Source organism: Struthio camelus, chromosome 2 (genome assembly GCF_040807025.1).
Source record: "Struthio camelus isolate bStrCam1 chromosome 2, bStrCam1.hap1, whole genome shotgun sequence".
NCBI classification, from domain to species: Eukaryota; Metazoa; Chordata; class Aves; order Struthioniformes; family Struthionidae; genus Struthio; species Struthio camelus.
In genome coordinates, this window is record NC_090943.1 from 160,745,105 (window position 1) to 160,762,277 (window position 17,173).

Sequence of the window (17,173 nt, forward strand, 5' to 3'; positions counted from 1 at the left end):
TTGTGCTGAATGTTTATGGCACTCTGCAGACACATCTCTGAGCTACGGCAAAATTCAGCTTTTACTTTAATGCATGTTACGCTAGCCTTGGTATTTTATTGGGAGTGTTACATGCAATCCCTTTTCTAAAATCCCTTTGGATTTAAACATTTTTTTTCCCCTCAAAGCTAGCACACAGTACCATGGGAACAGCCTCAAAGTGAAACCTTCCAGACACGTTATGAGCAGAATGGAAACCTGTCTAGCCAATCGCAAACATCCAAGGTCAACAAACACAGAGAATAAAGCCAACAGGCACACCAGATTTCACACAGTACATTGTTATACTTTAAGTTAGCCATTTGATCGTTACAATTAGATCCTTTTTTTCCTTTCTTTTCTTTTTTTTTTTTTTGGGGAAATAAAAGCCATGCATTTTATTAACCTTCCAAAATGGTTACAAGCAGAGCCAAAGCCGCTGCTACCTTTCCTCTGAGCTCAGTATAGCTGCAATAGCTTCTAGCAGCTATAGCTATAGAGGCCTTGACTTGGCATAAAACCTAATCACGGATTTGTTTTAAATATATGCATAATTATTCTGCTGAATTAGGTTAGCTAGGCAGACTTTTGATGTCCAACATTTGTCTGAAAACAAAGAGCAATTTATAAGATGATGTACGCAGGTTCATCCAACGTGTAACCTCGTCTTTTAGAAACTGGGGAAAAGAGCAAAGTTGCAATGCCAGGGAAGTAATGTGCTCTACAGGCCTCATCTCCTGGGAACATGGGTCTAAGGGAAGAGGTGTGTTGCGGATCCTCCCATTACAGTGCCAGGACACCCCAGGGAATGCATCTGGTGCTCCAGGATCTTCTTTAGACTGCACGTATTCAGACGTCACATGGACTTCTCACAGTCAAAGACAACAAAAAAAAATGAATACCATCGCTGAAAGGTCCTTCAAAACATAATACTTTCATTTCTGCAACGACGTGTCATGTTATCAGCTATATCCTACCAAAGTTCCTAAAAGGACCCATGGGTCCTTTTGGGTTTGTTTCAGAAGTTTGCTGTTTTCCTCATCATTTCCTAATTTGGAAGCACCTTTATTGCAATTAAAAGAAAAAAAAACACCCTTATTCTGTGAAAACAGTTTCTAAGAAATGATCTCAAACGGCAGACCTGATCTTTGGTAGCATGGAATCGGACCAGGCAGATCATGCAAAACAGAGGCAACCCCAAACGTCCTCGGACCCTGGGCGCTCCGGGGGTGCCTGACCCGCAGCACGCCTGCTGGAACAAGCCACATGGACCACGGGTGTCTTCCCAAAGCCCTGGAGATGCAGGCAAGGAGCGAGCAGCTACCATGCAAGGGGCAGACCGGATGCCATAGGATGTAGGTGCTGCAGCCTGACACGGCTGGCAGAGAGGACACCACCAGCGTTAACACATGCAAGTGAGAAGCGCAGGGCTGTATCTCAGCTTCTAGATGTAAAGCTGCCCAAAGTGAATTAATTCCCCTTCCAGTCACAGCAGAAAGCGCACTTAGAAAAGGCTTTCAGGAACATGCACAGTATTTAATCAAATCCAGAACTGGGCAAACATCTCACTTGCCCACAGATGATCGTAAGGTCAAGTCAAAACCATTCCTACAAGCACTAGGTAGAGAACGGGTTTGCTGTTCTAGAGTTCCCATTGGTGGGTCACTAACTTTACAGAAAAATCAAAGGGACAGGCCCTGCTCGAGGCAGAACAGAACAAAAAAGCAAGCCTGACCAACAAGGAAACAGAAGAGCTGAAGACACAATCAAAGGAGCATTCATGCACTCAGCCACATGCTGGGATGGGTTCACCAGAGACTTTCCCTGCCAGGAGGTTCAAACCTCACCTGTGACCTAAAGCAAAATCAGCTCTAGAGCGCTATCATTTTGTAAATAAACCTCTTCCTGATTATGTTTTTGCCTTGCTGACAAACACAACATACTGCCCAATGCAGCACATTAAACAGACCTGTCAGGAGAAGACATACAACGGAGCTTGCATAGTAACATCCGACATCGCTCTTAGGAATTCAAACTAACACTTTCTTCCTTCAAGGCAGGGATCAAAAAGGCAAAGAGGGGAAAAGGCAACTGCTACTTTTTTCTTCTCTATATTTAACTGCTTTAAATAGTTTTTCAAAGGATAGATTTCCCTCCCACCTTCCTCCCATCTGTGCCTGTAATCCACCAGCCCGGCAGGTTCAGGTACTGCGTTCTCACGTCTGCACGAGCCTCAGCACCTCGCTGCGTCTCTCCTCCCCAGGGGGAGCGAGAACAGACGTTTACAGCTCTCAGCTCCTCAAAAAGCTCCTCTTTCAGCTTCTGTGGGCTACTCCGGTGCCTTCATCACCTCCGTCATCCCCCAGCCCCTCCCTTCGCAGCCGGCTCTCACCCTGCCTCAGCACCGTTTGGCTTGTGTTCCGGACCCAAACGCCATGTGTGCGACACCCATTTGAGATCTTACTGCATGGAAATGCAGGAGGTTCACTGACAGCTCTGAGAGCATCTCCTAGCATTGCAAAATTAAGCGAGGGAATGGCTCTAAAAAAATTCTCAAAACACTTCAATCACACTACGGCTGCTATAAAAACAACAGCAAAATGAGGTCTACTCCACTCCCCACTTAAGATGTTCAATCCTGAAGGAGGACAAGACACTGGGGCGCTGACTTCCTCTTGGTTACGCATGGCAGATTCAGGCGAGGGAGAGAGGAACCCAAAAACGCAGGAAGAGAGCTTCAGCCTCCTTGCTTTAACTATCGCTGACAGCACAAAGTACCTGTCAACTTACAGAAACAAGCTCTAATTGAACCATTCTCATTCCCAGGACATGGACAGGCTCTTCTCAGTTCCCACCTCCTGGGCACTGAGGGATTGCTCCTGTTACACTGGGACAACGGGGACCAGACCAGAAAGGGGCAAGGAAGGAAAGAGAGAGAGAAGGAAGAGCACACTCTCCAAAGCAGTGTTAGTCCGAAAGCAGGCAATTCATCACACAAAACGGTAAACAAGTTAACAAATCAACCAAAAAAAGTCTTATCACAAAAAAAAAAAAAAAAAAAAAAGAAGATATCCCCTAACGATAAACATTCTGACCCAAAACGTTGCGCTTTTCCAGCAACACACAGACAGACGCACTGGGCACACGTAGCTAAGCTCTCCCATTAGCTTCTGTCTTTCTGTGCCCTCCTCTCATCCCTTCTACAAGTTACTTGAAATTCAAGAGCAGTTTGCCAGTCGTGTGCCTCTACCAGTGCAATTACTGACTCACGGACTCAGAAAGACAGCTAAGGAGAGTTCACCTATTCTGGGTAAAGCACAAATAGGTCTAAACTTACACATTTTGAAAAGTCCAAGAAACTCTCAGCTCCAGGGTTTGCTTTGCTCGTCTCCAGGCTCGCAGTTTTTAGGCAGGAGAGGAAGCACAAGTGGCAACCTGCAGCCTGAGAGCTGTTCAAAGCTGGAAGGAACCCAGTGCCAGGAAAGGGAATGAGCGAATTTGCTTCCCTGTAAGTTCCGGATCAGTTTTACAAAGCCTGGTGGTGCTTGCACCTAGCTAAAGGACACCTTAGTGAGGGCAGTGCTGCAGGTATCTAAGTGGATGCGTGTTTCCATGAATAGGATGAAGAAACTCCGATGACAAGATGGTGGTGGGAGAGCAACAGAAGCATGAGGTTCAGCTGCTAAAAAAGAAAGAGCCCTTTTGCGGAGACCTCCCTTTCTTTTCCTACTCATCTCTAGTTTTCTATGGTTGCCAAGTGCCCTCCCTGACAACAACCCATGCCACCTTCTCACACCCTGAGGAATAATGCAAGATTTAGGGGATTATAGGCTGTAAAAAAAAAAAAAAAAAAAGAGGGTGGAAAGGGAGAACAGTGAGCAATGTTAATAGTTACAGAACATTTACATAATGGCTTTTTTATATTACTCCAAAAGGGTCTAGAAGATTTTACAGGTATCTGCACAAGTCATTTACAGCGTCGAGGCTCTTAACGGGAATCAGTTAGCAGCAAGTGTTCTGTTCTAAAAAATGACTGACTCTGTACAAACAGCTTTAAGGCTTTTGTGTAAGAACATGAGACAGCAGCATCTGAATATGATTTAAGTGACACACAGTAAGTGTACCCTGGTGCACAAGTACATACCAGCAGTACATTACTGGGGACTGAGTTATTAGACTAGGAAGTCCCGTCGTGGTTCAGTCTCTGTCAATGAGCACAGCACAAGTATGGAGCAAGTTACCTTTTTTCGCTTTCTTCTGCAGCTTCAGTGTGTCAGATGATTTCTTTTTTATCTCTTGGCGGGCTTTTTTGTATTCTAAAAAACACACAGTCTCAGTATCAACACATCTGACATTAAAATGAATGCTTTTCACAGAAAAGGCTATGCTTTCAGATATCAGACCACAAATTTTAAGAGGACAGTCATTTTTAAACAAAGCAGCTTAGAACTCACGTTTTGTAGTGCCTATATGTTTGGCTAACTATAATGTTTTAGGGTGTGAGCACATTCATAAACTGAATCTTTCCCAAATAAACAAAGCCTTTGCAGAAATAACAGCTGAGAACGCAGTACAAAACGAGAGTGCTTTTCATTTGAGATACTCATCCACACTCAGGAACGGAAAACAGAGATGACAGGTTTCTCAAAACATCTGTGTTCAAAAACCAGGATGGTGAAAAGGCAAGGCAGAGAAGATCCCAAGATCCCCATCCAGCAGGAAAGGGAGAGGGTGCTAAGACTTTGCCCAAGGAAGGGTCACATTGCCAGCTCTTGCACACCAAGTGGAGCAGACTGCAGCTGTCCTCATTTTTAGATGAGCTGCAAATCCCAGAAGAATTAAAAACCCAGAACAAAATATTCCACCTCTGTCTAGGCACACTAAAGATACCAGATAAGAAAGCTGATACAAAAAAAAAAAAAAAAAATATATATATATATAAAAGACGGAAGGTATGCATGTGTGTTCACATACACACACTTTAACAGAGGAGGTCAATGTTACTGCTCTTCTATAGAGGGAAAACCAGAAGCAGGTTGGTGGTAGGCACAGGAATTGCGCCTGGGCCAAACGCACCTCCAACACCCAACTCTGTCCCCTAAGCCCTGGTGTCTCTGTGTTTTGGTGAGTCAGCCCTACCTCCTTGTAACAGACCACCATGGTACTGCTTTTATTAGGCAGAGCAAAGTCTTGAATTTTCAAGGGTGAGTGCCAAACTGTGACCAGCTTATAGCACCTGTGCTAGAGGGCCATCATCCCCTGGCAGGAATTTTGCAAAGCTGAAGCCATCTACTAACAAGCTCCTGCCACGCACGACCCCACTGCTCGTTCCTCCAGGAAAGCTTCTGCAGTGGTGCTCAGCACTGCAGCTCTGAGCACCTCACGTCCAATGACACAGCTTTCCAGATCCCCGGCTACACATCTCTGTCCCCCACCAGATATAAAATAACAGCACTGAATGTTTTAGAGAGCTGTGCTTTCTCTGGAGAACACTACAGCTGAGGCATAACACCATCTTACAGTTAGCTTTTAGCTGCACCCCAGAGCTTTGTGGAGATAGACGTGGCATCCTCTGCACTATGGGAGATCACATAGTGAGAGTATGTTAACAGAATTAAAACCAATGACTGCCCTACCAGTCTACAAAAAAAAAAACTATCACCTGGGGTCCTGCAAACTGTGTCTTCAAAATTTATGTGCAAGAGTTTAAAAAAAATAAAATAAAATAAAAATTGTTAGGCACTTTTGGATGTAATGTTTTAAAAGAGAAAAGTTGCTATACATATTTAAAGACATATCATTTCGTTCCCCAGTGCAACCATTAAAAGAGGAAGAAAAGCTGGTATTACAATTTTACTCCTATTAAAGAATTCTTCCTCTGTAACTACCTTTTGCATGGTCTTTATCCAGTTGATTGGCCACTTTCTTCCACTCTTCCATCTGCTCTTGAAGTGGGTTTATCAGACAGTCAATTAAAGCACTAATTTTGTTGAAAAAACACAAAGAGCAATCAAATCCTGCAGATGCCCCTATTCTTACAGAGAGCCAAGGTCAACACTGGAGTATTTTTACTTTTCGCTGTGACAGCTACCAGTGTCACAATGTAAATATCAGAACATAAAGATGTTTAAGCTGGAGAAAGCAAAAGGAAGGACTGGATCAAAAAAATCCACATCACAAGATAAACCAGAATTACTGTGCAGCAGTTCAGGGAAGTGAGGAACTGAGCGTAAACCAGAGGAGTGACCTGAAACAGGGCCAACGTAAACAGTTAGATTCCACTCATCCATCACGCAAAGAGCAGTCTACATGAACCCCCTGGGGACTGAAGAGCTTTATGGGCCCACGAAGATTATAAACTTACAAAGGACACGTACACGCACAGGACGACAGAGAGCAACTGTAGGAGCTATTGGCATCCTGCCCACTAACGAGCCTCACCTCTTACTGGCCGGGGCTCGAGCGTGGAGGCAAGTCAGATGCTGAGCCCATGCCATGCCTGGCACCGCTACTGGGAATATTAAGCAAGAAGAGCCACAGGAGCAGTGGAGTTTGTGACCGAGTGCTAGTAAGGCTCCACTAGGATAACTGGATTGAGATGGCACTATTTAAACAGCTAACTTTGGGGTACCTAGAGGTGAAAGCTCTCTCCATGCCGCCAGTTCCTTCATAAATACCTTTTTAAAATAAAGGGGAAAAATCTCAAGTCATCAAGCAAACGGTAAAGCGTTAATTCGGTTCACCTTGGGTCAGGTACACATTCTGCACCTCTGGTTAAAGGGAAGCGTATGTACGCACTACAGAAGCAGGCTGTGTTTTATGTACAGCCCTGCTCCCATGCAAGTTGCTACTCTCGCATTACCTCTACAGTCCGACTTTAACTGGAAGAAGGGGAGGATGGAATTTAACTTTTCCGAATTAGCTTCCTTTTTGGTTGCAAGCTATTTGGGTTCTCAGGCGAGTTGAGGAAGCAGCACAATATCACTGCTGCTTTCAGATTCAGTGAAAAGGCTTAAAGTCCCGAAACACACGGACAGGTCCCTTGCCCCATCGGCAGCCTGCTCAGCGATGATCGACGCTAACTGACGACGGGAATTTGCAGCATTTGGAGTGATCTGAGGTGACGAGTCCAAGTCCTAGAACATGCAGCGAAACGCTGCATCTCCTGGCTTTGAAAACACTTAGCGGGCCCGGGGGGGAGAGCAGAAAGGCTATTCTTGCTGACGGGGGCAGAGATTAGCTGCAAAGCCAGTGCTGGTGAACACCGTTACGCGTTCCTCAGTAACGGGGGCTGCACAACACCTACGCTGTTATTGCGGTCCAGTAGCTACCAGGCACACAACCACTCACCTGGAGAACTGCCTGAGTTTGGACTCTATACTCCTGTGCCTCATACACATCCTGGTCAGAGCAGATCCAATCTCTCGGGTGCCGCCTGCAAAACAAAACATGAGGAAGGTGAGACGTCTGATAAGATTCCTTCGCGTGACGGAGGCATGGCGACCTGAAAGCGCGTGCCAAGCCTTATGGAGCAACTCAAAACCAGATTCATAATACATACATCCCCATAAAACCAACCAGGTTTTCACCAGGCAGAACTCAGTGGTGTCTACCAACTTGGGGAGAGATCAGAACTGAACCGTTAAGCAGGATCAAAGCAGTTCTCCCCAGCAGCTTCTTGTGCGGTGAGGCCCTACTCCTTGGCAGGAGGGCTGAGAAAACAGGGCTGGAGATGGCAAAGCACAAGGGGAAGAAGGTCGGCAGAACGCTGAGCCTCTACAACCAGGCGGGTTTTCAGTAATACACCAAATTTCCGAAACAAATCCAGCACTTTGGTCCAATTTTCTCATTACCAAATTCTTTAGCCCAATGCTCAAAAAGGATTCTGCTTTCCAGAATACGCTCCTGCCCCCTTCTGCTCCCTCGTACGCATCGATGATGATACGCCTCACCGACCCAAACCATCACCCACACCTGCATCTCAGATCATGCATCTAGCTATTCCCTACGTGCCAGAAGATGGCACTATTTGCTCTAGACCCTGTCTCACTTCAGTTCCTCTGACAACTGCGTGACAGCAGGAATAATTTTTAGCAAGTCTTCCTCTTCCAGAGTTTTCCTTTTTAAAACCACAAGTTCCGCCATTTCCCACTTTCATCAGCATTTCCAATTTTGATCAGCACTTTATATGTCAACACTGTTTTGTTTTGGGTAGCTTTAGTTTTGATAATCGCTTCGTTCCCATTTGCAAACCAAATCTACTACTATCAGAGAACAAAACATTGACCTTTTCACCAAGCCTTTCCAAACTGTAATATTCTGTAGAACAGTGAAGATACCAGCATCTATTTTAAAGTCTCCTGTGATTATTTAAATGGCCTTAGACTTGCATCGTAGAGTATAATATCCTTCTTAGGTTTTATTCTTTTTTTTTCCCTTGAAAAACTGTATGGGTGCAAGAAAAAAAAATCTAGCAAAAAACCTTGATGTCTTTAATAATTTTATTTATTTTTTTAAACACAAAACCAAAAGTTACCGTTTCCCGGCATTCTTACAGAACTGAATTTTGTGCCCAAAAAACGGCTCTGGAACAAAGACAATAAATAACTGGAACAGATTTGCGGCTATTTGGTATTTTCCATTGTTCAAAAAGATACACACCAAGCCCTTTGTCATGCGCTCACACTTACTCCTGTTTTCGTAAGGAGCTTTGGAAATAACGATATTTGGCTGAAGAGCTGTTGCCTAGCGGGGTAACGGCGGGCGCGCGAATCGGCCAGATCGCAGCGCGGAGGTTCACCGACCCCTTCCAGTGTCGCTGCACTGCAAAAGCAAAAGCCGTGATAAGACTATGGAAACTCAGAAAAGCAACACAGAGGATGGGGAGAGGCCTCAGCAAAACGGGAGGAAAGCAGCTGGAGCAACAGGATCATTTCTACGATAAAAGGCACACCTCTGTCCCAAAGGAGGGGCGTTTTTCCTTGGAGACACGTAACTTGGAGCTTCTTGGAGGAAGACCTGCAACAGCAGATATCAAGCCAAAGGGGCTGAGAAACGAACCAAAAAGCTTCCATGACTGTCGGCGGAGTAATTCTCCAGCAAGTTCAAGCAAAATGCAATGAGGCTCACGTTAAAAAACTCACACAAACACTTAAGTGTTTATGTCTGCCAGCGGTTAACTGACACTGCTTTCCTAAGCTCCACCATACAGAAAAAAGGGAAGAGTCATTTTAGAACAATAAATAGGAAATAAGGCACCATGTGTTTTAGAGAGTAGGAAACCAGGGTCAGTAACTACTAATATTAAAACTGCAAAGTAACAACAATTTAACTGAAACACCAATAACCAAAGCATAAATATATTCACTCAACACAGAGTACAGACGAACGGGCAAGGTCAGCAACACAGATATACTGAGTTAGGTCTATGGATTGGTTAAAAAAAGAAAAAGGCGGGGGGGGGACACTTTTTTTTTTTAAACTGTTCTCCCCATCTTTTGCAACTTCATGTTATCCTTAAGAGTCTATAAGCACATGGAAACACCACGTGCTAGCTATTCGAGGAATCTAGGAATGCAGACTACTCCAACACAGTGAAGGAGAAGAGTTTTGAAGAGTTTTTAATAGCCCTTTTGGAAACAAGGTGGTGCAGAAAATGGGTTTCAGGGCGTGCACAGGAAGGGAACGAGCTGCGCCATGGGAAAGCGTGGATGGCCAGTGCCGGATCGTGAGCGGGCGGCGAGCAGAGGCCCACGGCGTCAGAGCTTAGCAAGGCCAACGATGCTACTATAAGAACCAAAAGTTATCAACTGAGTTTGACTACGCTGGAAATGAGATTTCTGCAGTACTGCAGCATATCAAAACAATTCTTGCAAAGGGCTCGCCCCCCGTACACGGGCTTTTCAGCCACCCTCTGTGCCCTGCTTGCTACAGGGTGGTTGAACGAGTTCCCTGCAGCCCCCTGCCACACCAATTACGAGGCTGGTCGGGGCGGACGGCAGCACGCTTCCTTTGCGTTCCTCCCAGCTGCCTCGCCTGCAGCCCGCTGCAACGTGCCGGGCAGCGGATGGACACGGGGCGCATCAGCCCGGAGCGGGGCCGGCGGTGGGCGCGCGCTCCAGAGCTGTGCTGTGCGCCTGGGCTTCACCGCGGCACGTGGAAACCGCTCTCCATTCAAGGTATGCTGCTAAAATAAAGGTACTCTGCATTTCGCATTCCCACTTTGAAGCTAACGTGGCCAAAGTCTAACTAAATGTACGGGGGAGAAGCTCTGGAGGAGACAAGGGGCTTCTGACACTTCAGCACCCATCGGATCGGCAGAGGCAAGAACTGTGGCGACGTGTCCCTACTTACCTACCGGGGCAGACGGCGCACAGAGCTGCCAACAAAGCATCAAAGCTGTAGCATTAAAGCACGACGCAGTTAAATAGTGTTTTGATTCACTGCTCCTGACTACATTATCAAAAATTAAAATGCTTCCTGCGTGGTCAAAGAGTGGTCTCGGCACACCTTAGCTCATCCGGTGTGAACGCCCTGCCTGTACCAATGCACTGAGCGGGGACACGTGCGTAAAGGGTTTATCTCACCTGACACCAGGTTCCTGCAAGGGCTGGGTCCCAACACCATGACGGCGCTGCTGCTCCTGTTTTTGAAGGGCTGGGAGCAGCTGGCTACACAAACTGGCAGAAGTAAGCCATTTTGTAGCACTGCAGCCGGCTCAAAAATGTCCAAGCATAGAAAGGGACAGCAGTTTGGATTTGTTTCTTTATCCAATCCCAGCCAGATGGCCTTAGTGAGCAAGAGTAACATATGCTTTATTTATATAAATTATTTTTTGGCATTAGAGTGGTGGTTTACCCACTCGCAATGAAAGGGTTAATCACTGCTGTCGCATACACTCTACAAAGCAGGGGCTGACCTTACAAACAACACCAACGTGCACAGGAGCCTTTTTACTGGATATGCAGCCTAATATTTCAAGTACAAGACAAAAGAGCTTTCAAAATGTGATGATAAGTTTATCGTACTGGGCTATGCCATGACCACAGGACACCTGGTTCAGCCTCCAAGCTCATTTATGGTTTTTTTCCCCAAAAGATTGGCTCCCTAAGTGACCAGTTGCCTATTTGTTCAAGGATAGGGCCAGAAAATGGGAGATTAGCAAACTTTTAGTCAGATCAAGAGTAAACTGGAAGGCCTGGACTTTATTCACTGCTCTGCGACTGTTTAAGTTGAACTCCCTTGCCTTTGGCTCTCCCTTTACAAAGGGACGCTAGGAATTATCTGCCTCTCTGACACACTACAATAATTCATCCACTAAGACAAACCGTGCTTGGGAATTGTGTAAAGTAGCAGTACGAAACCAGAGATCAGAGCTATACTCATGAGAATCCTCACTCAAAGAAAGTGGCTTAACAAAATACCCAAACTTGATCCCAAAGTGTGTGATGACATCAGACATTTCTCCTAAGAGGCAACTCTGGAAGATGAACACGCTTTTGCTCTCACCTTCCATGCTTTTTCCTACTCCTGCCTAAATCCATGAAAGGCCAAAAAAGTCTTTTTCATGCAAGATAATTAAATGGAAGCCTGTGGACCACTGCACTACAATGAGTCCACTATGAAGGCACAAATGATTCTCTTTCTGCGCTTTCCATTCAACGCTGCAGAGAAGCAACAGGGAGAGATCGTAGCAAAGAGACTCAATTGTTTTATTCAAATCATTATGTTTGCACTTAATAATGCCCACATATGAAGGAAATGACTATCTGATGAAATGCGCAGCTGTACAGCTTCACAGCCTCTGTATACTCAAAACAGCTCCCTACAATCAACCTCTTATCTTCCTCCTTGGGCTTCGGTGTTGAGCAACCCCAGGCGGCTCAGAAGACGATGGCCTTTTGGAAAGTGCCTTGAAGGCTCGAACTTATTAACCAGCTCATCTTTATTTTCAAGGGCAGGGTCCAAACGCACCCGAAAGGGCGAGAATGATGAAAAATGGGTCTAATACTTCTGTAATTTCTGAGTTACCAGAAGAGGCTTCCATTTCGGAGCAAAGATTGAAGCAGCTGCTGAATACAGGCTAGATTATTAAATACAGCTCTGAACACAGAGGCTATGACAGGATGACTAACAGTGGGCCGTTTTAAGCTAATGGTCATTATTCAGCCCTTACCCAAACTCACACTGTTGGAAGACAGTTTCCATCGCTGATTGCACAGGGCATGGACCTTGATCTCGCAAAACTGTTTATGTGGATGGCCCCACGAAACCCCAGGATGGTGGGATCGGTGCCAGGGTATCACAGCAGACGTGGAGAAGAGGAGGACTTTTGCCTCAAAGTGACAGTTCCTAACACAGGGATTGCAGGAACTGCCACTGGAACAGGCACCTAATGAACAGAACTACAGTAGCATTTTATGTTTCGGGGTGTTGACAGCCTCCAGGTAAGGCTTGTAAGTTGGAAAAGCTCATCAAGAACTGCATGCTACAGTGCTGTTGTTCAGCATCTACTACCCAGCAAAAAACAAACCAACAACCCCCCCCCCCCAAACCCCCACCCTTATTCCTACAGGTGCTAAGAGCCTCTCTGAGCAGCACTCAGCAAACGTCTCTGAAAACTGCTGTTCAAACAAAGCTTAAAAAACACTTCCTCAAGTATTTAAAAACAGCTTTCATTTAAACATCTTTCAAAAAACTAAACTAACAAATGCAAATTAAAGGTCGAAATCATCTAAATATTTTAAATTAGCCAATCTGAAAAAACCCGAATGACGGTGGCAGACCGTGGTCACGTACTTGCATCCCTGTCACTGTCATTGCAACGAACAGATTGCTTGCAACGTTTAGCAGAGCGCCCTTTTGGTTAAGTTACTTGGAAAATATATTTATAGGAGCCCAATACTAGCTTGTCATGTTATCTACAACTCCACGCAGTCCAGATGATCCTGAGAAGAAAACGTGTTAGGTTACTGTTTCGCAGAAGAGGCTAGCTTTTGTTCGTGGATGGGGGTAGCAGGGTCTTAAATTGCACTTACATCAATTTTCCAAAACTAAAAAGAGGAAGAAGAGGCAGTCAGCTAAAGCAGTAAAGAACAAGCTAAGACAAGAGGAACAGGAAAACAGAAGCATCCCTGGGCTACAGCCTGCTCTGGCAACCGCCAGCTTCAGGAAGTCCTTAAAACAGCCCGTGAACATGTCTAGCCGGTATCTTAAAAAAGGACATGCAAGAAAGCTCTTCCAACGTCTTCTAGCCTAGTTTATGCCTCTGCCCAGCATCGCTGGACCCTGCCAACACACTGTAGAGCAGTAAAGGTCCACGCAAAGAAGTTTCTCACTAACAAAAGTCTCCGATTTGACCATGCTGGCCTCAAGAGCACAAGCTGATTTGGTCCCCCAACTCCTCTCCCTCTCACAAACACAGCACAGGCAGCAGTATTTTATTTCTGGAGGTTTCTTTCAAGAAGTACTATCCCACTCTTTGCAAGTACTTCTTGCTAGTTTTTATGAATAACAAGTTCCACATCCAAGTTTTAATGTCACAAAAATAGTGTCATTAGAAACAGATTTGCTCAGAAGAACTAATACCGCTCTTGTGCTTTCCAAGGCTATTTACATTTTATTCCCTGGAAAACAATTTGATTACTGAACACCTAGAAGGTCTGATGAAGACCCGCGCTCACAGTGAAGGTGCCCCCAGTAACACCGCCCGTACCCTTCCCCGTCCCTTTTCAAATTTAGAGCCAAAGGTGCATCCGAAACCGTGCTACGAATAGCGACGTAAACCTCACAGGCGTAATCCCAGCAGATCCAGCTGCTTTACTCCAAGTGCTACTAACAGCTTAGGGAAAGCAGGCAACGTGAGTCATCGCGCTCACAAGCGCTTCCCGAAGGGACGGCGAGGAGGACTGCCTCTATCGCAGAGGGGGTTCCCGGAGCGCCGGCCCAGGCAGCGGGCTGCTCTGGGGCAACCTCACGCCTGTGCAGCACCCAGACCCGAGCCATAAGGCCAGCTACACCTAAAGAACGGCTCCACCTGACGGGGATATTCGCTGCACAGTGCAACAGGCGCGACCCAGCAAAAAGATGACGGCCTGGATCAGCAAACATATTTAGAGAGCCGGAGCTGCTGATCTCAGCGCCTTGGCAAATCTAGCTCTAAATGAATTTTTAATGTCATCCCAATGCGTGAAGGCAGCCGTAATCCAAAATCCTTCTGTTCTTCCGAAGCGCAACTCTCTTTTTTGTCTGGGCAAAGCGCTGAGCTGCAATGTAATCTGATTAGACGCCAGCGATGCTCAATGAGGGAAGGGGGTAACACACTTAAAGCAAATGGGCTGGAAGAGCAAGTGCCGTCTCCCTCCGTGCTCGGCATCACATGCAACCGTTCGTTTTGACCTCACTACTTCCAGACAGAATATGCTAAAGCTACAAGTTTTCCGACTCTTTTTTGGGTTCAGCAATCAGCCTTGCTGACATCGCCAGCTCCAGAAGTCAAAAGCCTCCGTGACCACCCAGCTCCCAACCACCTGTGCTGCTGACTGCACTCTCGCCAGGATTTCAACTGCGACCAAACAGCTGCTGCCTCTGAAACACAGAACCAGGCACAACCAAGACAAACGGGTGCAAAAAGCAGAACAATTTTTTTTCTTTTTTCTTTTTTTTCTTTTTTTAAATCAAAGTCAGCAGATCTAACTGAAACCCAGAGCAAGCAGCTCTGCAGACTGCAGAGGATGGGCTATTTTTACATGCTGCCACTCCTCACGCGCTTCCTCAGTGCATGGAAGGGAGGATCATGAAGGGACAAAATGATGCAGAATCACGTAAAGCTACCTTAAGAAATAAACAACTTCAGAAATTTCACAGAAAGTTAGTTATGCCTCAGCTCGTTACGAAGAGATCCACTGACATCAGTGAATAAAACAAATCAACGGCCAAGTAAGCCACAACGGGAGCTCATTGCTCTCAGTCCCTTTGCCCAGGGCAAAGCTCTGCTCCTCCTCAGGAGCCTCAAGTTGTCTCAAATGAACCATCTTTTCCGACTTCTCTCCTAAAACCCAAGAGCTTCTTCAGCAGGAACACGGAGCACTGGCATGCCTCTTTCATCGAATGACAGATAACAAGAAGCCTTTGCAGGAATCCAAGGCACTAATTTTATAATATCTAGATTGCCTCAAACCTCTTAAAGCCTGCTTCGCCCTGTGCTATATTTAAAGACAGCTGCTGTGCTGTTCAGCATACCAACTCTCAAACACTTGACCAGCTCTGCCCTCACTGAAATGACTTTTTGTTTTTTGTTTTTTTCGGCAGCGTCCCACTTATTTTCAACTTCCTCAACCTTACTACAATATTACAAATTTTCACATTGCAAGGGAGAATATCCCCGCATGGGTTTGACACCAGCTGGCTGCTTAAGCCCACAGCGTGAAGGAATTTGGTACACAACACCGACCTCAGTTAAAAAAAAAAAACCCAGTAATAATAAAAAAGCCACCTGTTATAAAAAGGGAAACGAGGACAGTCATCTCCAAACAGAGACGCTTGAAGTCTCTGCACTTCTGGCCCGTAAGCTCAATAAATGCATGCTCAGAAAGATATAGCTTAACAGCAAGCTCGGAATCCAAACTTCTGCTTTTGGAAAAGGAATTAGCATTTTCTCTTTTACTTGTAAGCCGTAAGCGATGCAAGCTTCGTACACAAATCGGGTTGCAAACGGATCCAGTGAGCCAGCTTACGGACACAGGCCCATGCTCCCCAGATCCTTGGCTCCTTCGACTGCGCAGATTCACGTGCTCTGCAGGCAAACTGCTGTTTATCCCACAAATCCTTCCAAACAATCTAAGCTGCCACACTGAATTTCAAGTTTGCCTGCTTAAACCACAGGGAGCACAGCAGGAGGAAAGCTTTGCGAGTCCTTTGATTCACCCCAAAAAAAAAAAAAAAAAGAGCATGCCTTGTAGAAAACGTCAAGCGAGCTGCGAAGTCGCGCAGCATTGCAAACGCGCCATTCTGGCACAGAGCAGGACTCGCAGCAACGCTCATCGGCATGCACATACCAAGCACGGCAACTGGATCTCGTCTTCCAAAGAGACTCCGCTGGACTGTGACATGTCTTCGGACCACGGGAACAGCAGATGCGCGTAACTCCACTGTACCTCTCTGCTCCAGCACACGCACTCAAAACACACATCAAGCTGATAAATCGGTGCATGAAGGCTAAGTATTAAAGTACTGCCTTAATCATCCTCCTCAGTAAAAACGACTGCAAAAAAGCTTCAGGAAATCAGGATTCGAATCAATGAAAAGAGGCTAGAAACCCAAAGAAAGAAGAAAAAGACAGAGCAAGAATAAGGCTTTGCAAATCCTGAAATTTAAGCCTTGAAAGGGAAGCAGAAGTTATCTTACGCCCACAAAAGTTGCCTTCACAGCTCTGCTTTTCAACCTTTTTAGCCTTTGCCTCGCTGAAGTATAAAACCCCGTTTGTGCCTACCCTATTCAGCACAACTTAAAGCACTATTATCTTTCTAACCAAGTCCTGCTTATTTTAGAGTCTTTAATAACGTCAAAATCAACTGGGGTTGGGTGGTTTTAAGTAAGGGACATAGAGTACTGCTAAACTTTCTCGGTAATGGTGTGCCAACCACCTAACACCCTTCCTTATAGGATATGCCTCCTTCTACAGGTGGAAACCCCTTGCTGCCTACTCTACCGCCCTCCAAATATTTGTGCAACTGGTTTGGTCAGCAGCCCTTCCTTTCACCGATTCCAGTGAAAAAACCAGAATCAAAGAATAACTCCCGCTGGAAGGCATCTCTGGAGGTCATCGGTCCTCCCCCCCCCACCAAAAGCCGGGCCAGCTTAGACCAGGTTCCTGATGTCCTTGTCCGGACCAGTTCTGAGCATCTCTAGAGATGGGGATTCCTGGGCACCTCTTCCAATGGCTGACCATTGGCACTGATTTTTTTTCCCCCTTATCTAAACATCCGGACGGAGTTCAGTGCTCCAAGAACTGCTGTTTTGCAAACGCCTTTTGCAAAGCTGCACTCCTCTGACACTACTTCCTCAACATACATTAATACATAACACAACAAATTCACGTGGTCAGCACAGCCGATGAAGTTAAGTGTTTGTTTTACCAAAGCAAAAGCTTTGAGTG

The 17,173-nt window shown here is 45.8% G+C and overlaps 1 protein-coding gene across 24 annotated transcripts in view; it reads right to left on the reverse strand.

Annotated features, from left to right (window-relative positions):
* Nucleotides 1–17,173, reverse strand: part of MTSS1 (MTSS I-BAR domain containing 1) — a 123,403-nt gene that overhangs the window by 27,380 nt on the left and 78,850 nt on the right. For 23 of the 24 annotated variants that reach the window (XM_068933237.1, XM_068933254.1, XM_068933240.1 and 20 more), the window contains 3 exons: nucleotides 7,369–7,453; nucleotides 5,907–5,998; nucleotides 4,260–4,334 (listed from right to left, as the gene is read on the reverse strand). In XM_068933237.1, the coding sequence (XP_068789338.1) occupies nucleotides 4,260–4,334; nucleotides 5,907–5,998; nucleotides 7,369–7,453 (252 nt within the window). Of the gene's footprint in view, nucleotides 1–4,259; nucleotides 4,335–5,906; nucleotides 5,999–7,368; nucleotides 7,454–15,511; nucleotides 15,558–17,173 lie in introns of those variants that run through there. The other variant, XM_068933241.1, reaches the window with a different exon arrangement.